General features: G+C 45.9%; 1 protein-coding gene across 1 annotated transcript; it reads right to left on the reverse strand.

Moving 5' to 3' along the window:
• Positions 1-263: 263 nt before the first annotated feature.
• On the reverse strand, positions 264-1690 carry kcnj12b (potassium inwardly rectifying channel subfamily J member 12b). Its single transcript, XM_030058108.1, has 2 exons — positions 470-1690; positions 264-363 (listed from the first exon to the last, which is right to left on the reverse strand). Exons 1-2 carry the CDS (start codon positions 1688-1690, stop codon positions 355-357), a joined length of 1230 nt encoding a protein of 409 aa, XP_029913968.1. The 3' UTR covers positions 264-354.
• Positions 1691-2788: the final 1098 nt, after the last annotated feature.

Raw genomic sequence — 2788 nt, forward strand, 5'->3', positions numbered from 1 at the left:
ATCAACACCTCAGACCGAACTCTAAACTACATATATGAGGGCTGTAATCAGGCAATCCCACCAGAATAATCACAATCCTCTCAAAATATTAATACAAAACTATGCTATTTTCATGCAACTGTCATCTACAAATTGAAACATATAGTTTTCATTTGGATTTCATAAAGCTCGTTAACCATCTCATGAAAGAAAACCAGTTTTTCCAATGAGAAATGTCTTCAGCTTCCTGTTGGCTTAGGAGGTCAGTGCTGCTGTTCCTCCCCCTCCACGGCAGAGCGTTCTTCAGGAGTGTCCTCGTGGCAGCAGAGTGACACTCACTGGGCACCTCCTGTGTCGTCAAATGACACTTTCACTTCACCGCATCTGAAAACAACAGAACAGATCTAAGCAGAATGCTCTGGAAAGCAACAGCCACAGGTCAGATCTCAGATTCTTTACGTGAGGACGTTTGATCTCGTCCAGGAGTGACCTGCTCGTCCGACAAACTCTTCCTGTCTTCCTCCTTCTCTACGTCCCCTTCGTCTTCCTCATCCCTGCTGATGAAGGCCAGCTCGTTCTCGTAGCAGAAAGAGTTGGCGCTCGGTGTCGGGAATTTTCTTTCTTCCATGTCCTTGGCGCTGCATCTCGGGGTGGACGGCACTTCAAATGTTTTGTGAAAGTATGCGTAATCCACCCTGTACTGGCTCTTCTCCTCAAAGACGACCGGCTCAAAGCGGTGACCCCACAGGATCTCCGAGGACAGGTAAGAGCTGCGCGCCTGCGTTGTCATGGCTGTGGCCTCCACCATCCCCTCGAGTATGATCACAATCTCAAAGTCTGATGTCTCCAGATCCTGCTTGCTGATGCCAAATAACGGACTTTCCTCATCAATCTCGTGTATGATGGTGAGGGGTGCAACCAGAAAGAGGCGGTCAATGCCTTTGTCATATCCTACGTTCATGTCAATCTGATCGAGGGGGATGTACTCGCCTTCTTCCGTGACACGGGGCTTGACAAGCTGGGCCCGCACATGAGCTTCCACAATGTGGCTTTTCCTGAGATTACCAACCCGGAACATGAGGCACAGTTTCCCATCCCGCATGGCAATCACTGCGTTGTGGCTGAAGAGCAGAGTCTCCGCACGCTTCTTGGGCCGTGCCATCTTGGCCATGATTGCACCGATCATGAAAGCGTCGATAATGCATCCCACGATGGACTGAAAGACCACCATGAAGACAGCGGTGGGACACTCCTCTGTCACACAGCGGGCACCGTACCCAATAGTTGTCTGGGTTTCAATAGAGAACAGGAAAGCTGCCACAAAGGTGTTCACTTGTGTGACACAAGGAACAAAGCTGTCATCCCCTTCAGGATGGTCCATGTCACCATGTAGCAGGCCAATGACCCAGAATGCCAGCCCAAATGTCAGCCAGGAAACCACAAAGACCAGGCTGAACACCAAAAACATGTATCGCCAGCGGATGTCCACACAAGTGGTGAAAATGTCAGATATGTACCGCTGTGACTTTTCATCCATGTTTGAGAAATGGATGTTGCATTGCCCAGTCTTGCTGACAAACCGACTGTGGCATTTGCGTCTTGTGTGGATCTTTCCATTGCCAAAACTTCCCACGGCAGGCATGGTATCTAGTCTGAGGCCTTCTTCTTCACAGGACACGAAGCTGTAGCGGTGGGCCCTTCCCACACTCATGCCTTAGTGTGGCACAGCTACGTGGTTCCTCAGTATCACTCCGGCTCATACAAAATGACCAACCTCACTGACGATCCACAGCTGTTTCCAGCACAGACCTGGATGTGCAGCGGTGTGAGGCACGAGTGAAGCCTCCTGGGGAGAAGACAGGAGAGGCAAAAGATTAGTAACAAATATCTTCTCTCATGTCTTAACACTGCCATATTGGATGCCATATGGATTCTGTGGGTATTTGCCTTTGTTCAACATAGTTAAAAATCAGTAAATGATATCATAATATCATACAAAAGCCAACATTTTGTCTGTCTGGACATGTGACACCATTATGCTGAAGATGGGCCAGTTTCTTTTGCCTCAGTAGGTGGCACTCACATACGTTCACATTTTTGAGAACATTGCATATCATGTTCACTGGCATAGTCCTTAAATTTTAAACAGATGGTAAACTAAAATATGTAATTTGTCCTAAAACACGTTTTTTGTCATCATCATTGAGTGTAGACAAAAATATCATGAGATAGAAACTGAGAACTGGAGTTTGTTTTTTATGCAGAAAGAGGCCTATCGGTTGATTTCTCTTGAGTCAAACCAGCAGTCTTGCTGAGGATTAAAAGCTTTTTTCGCATATAAGAATGAGGAGATCCGATCAGAAATTGGAATGGATTACTATAGAAAATGCTGCCCCTAAAACTCATTTTATCGCAGTTAGTGATTTTTAGGAACTCTCAGATGTTGGTGGATAATGCAGATGGTACTCAAGAGCACTAAGTGACAAAAATCACAGTTTTTAACGGGGTTTACCATCCCATTAAGTATCATACAAGGCAGTGGTTCCCAACATGTTTGTGACAAGGACTCCTGAACTGATGCACATCAGGCTGCAGACCTGTATTTGATGAGATTTAGTCTGGGGACCCCCCTCTGATCAAATTTAGTTAATCCATAACTGTCTTTAATTTTGATTGGCAGATTAACAGTGAAGAATGTGAAGCCTATGAACAGAATAGTCATTCCCATATATTCTCTCACTGGACGAGCTTCTAGTCAGTGAAATATCAGTGAAATTAAAATGTTCCTAATTTTTGGGGGGACGAACCG

The sequence above is a fragment of the Myripristis murdjan genome, chromosome 8, assembly GCF_902150065.1.
Source record: "Myripristis murdjan chromosome 8, fMyrMur1.1, whole genome shotgun sequence".
Lineage (NCBI taxonomy): Eukaryota > Metazoa > Chordata > Actinopteri > Holocentriformes > Holocentridae > Myripristis > Myripristis murdjan.

What these genes read in the sequence shown, in the direction of transcription:
- kcnj12b (XM_030058108.1), bottom strand. Translation starts at nt 1,690, where the DNA reads ATGAGTGTGGGAAGGGCCCACCGCTACAGCTTCGTGTCCTGTGAAGAA.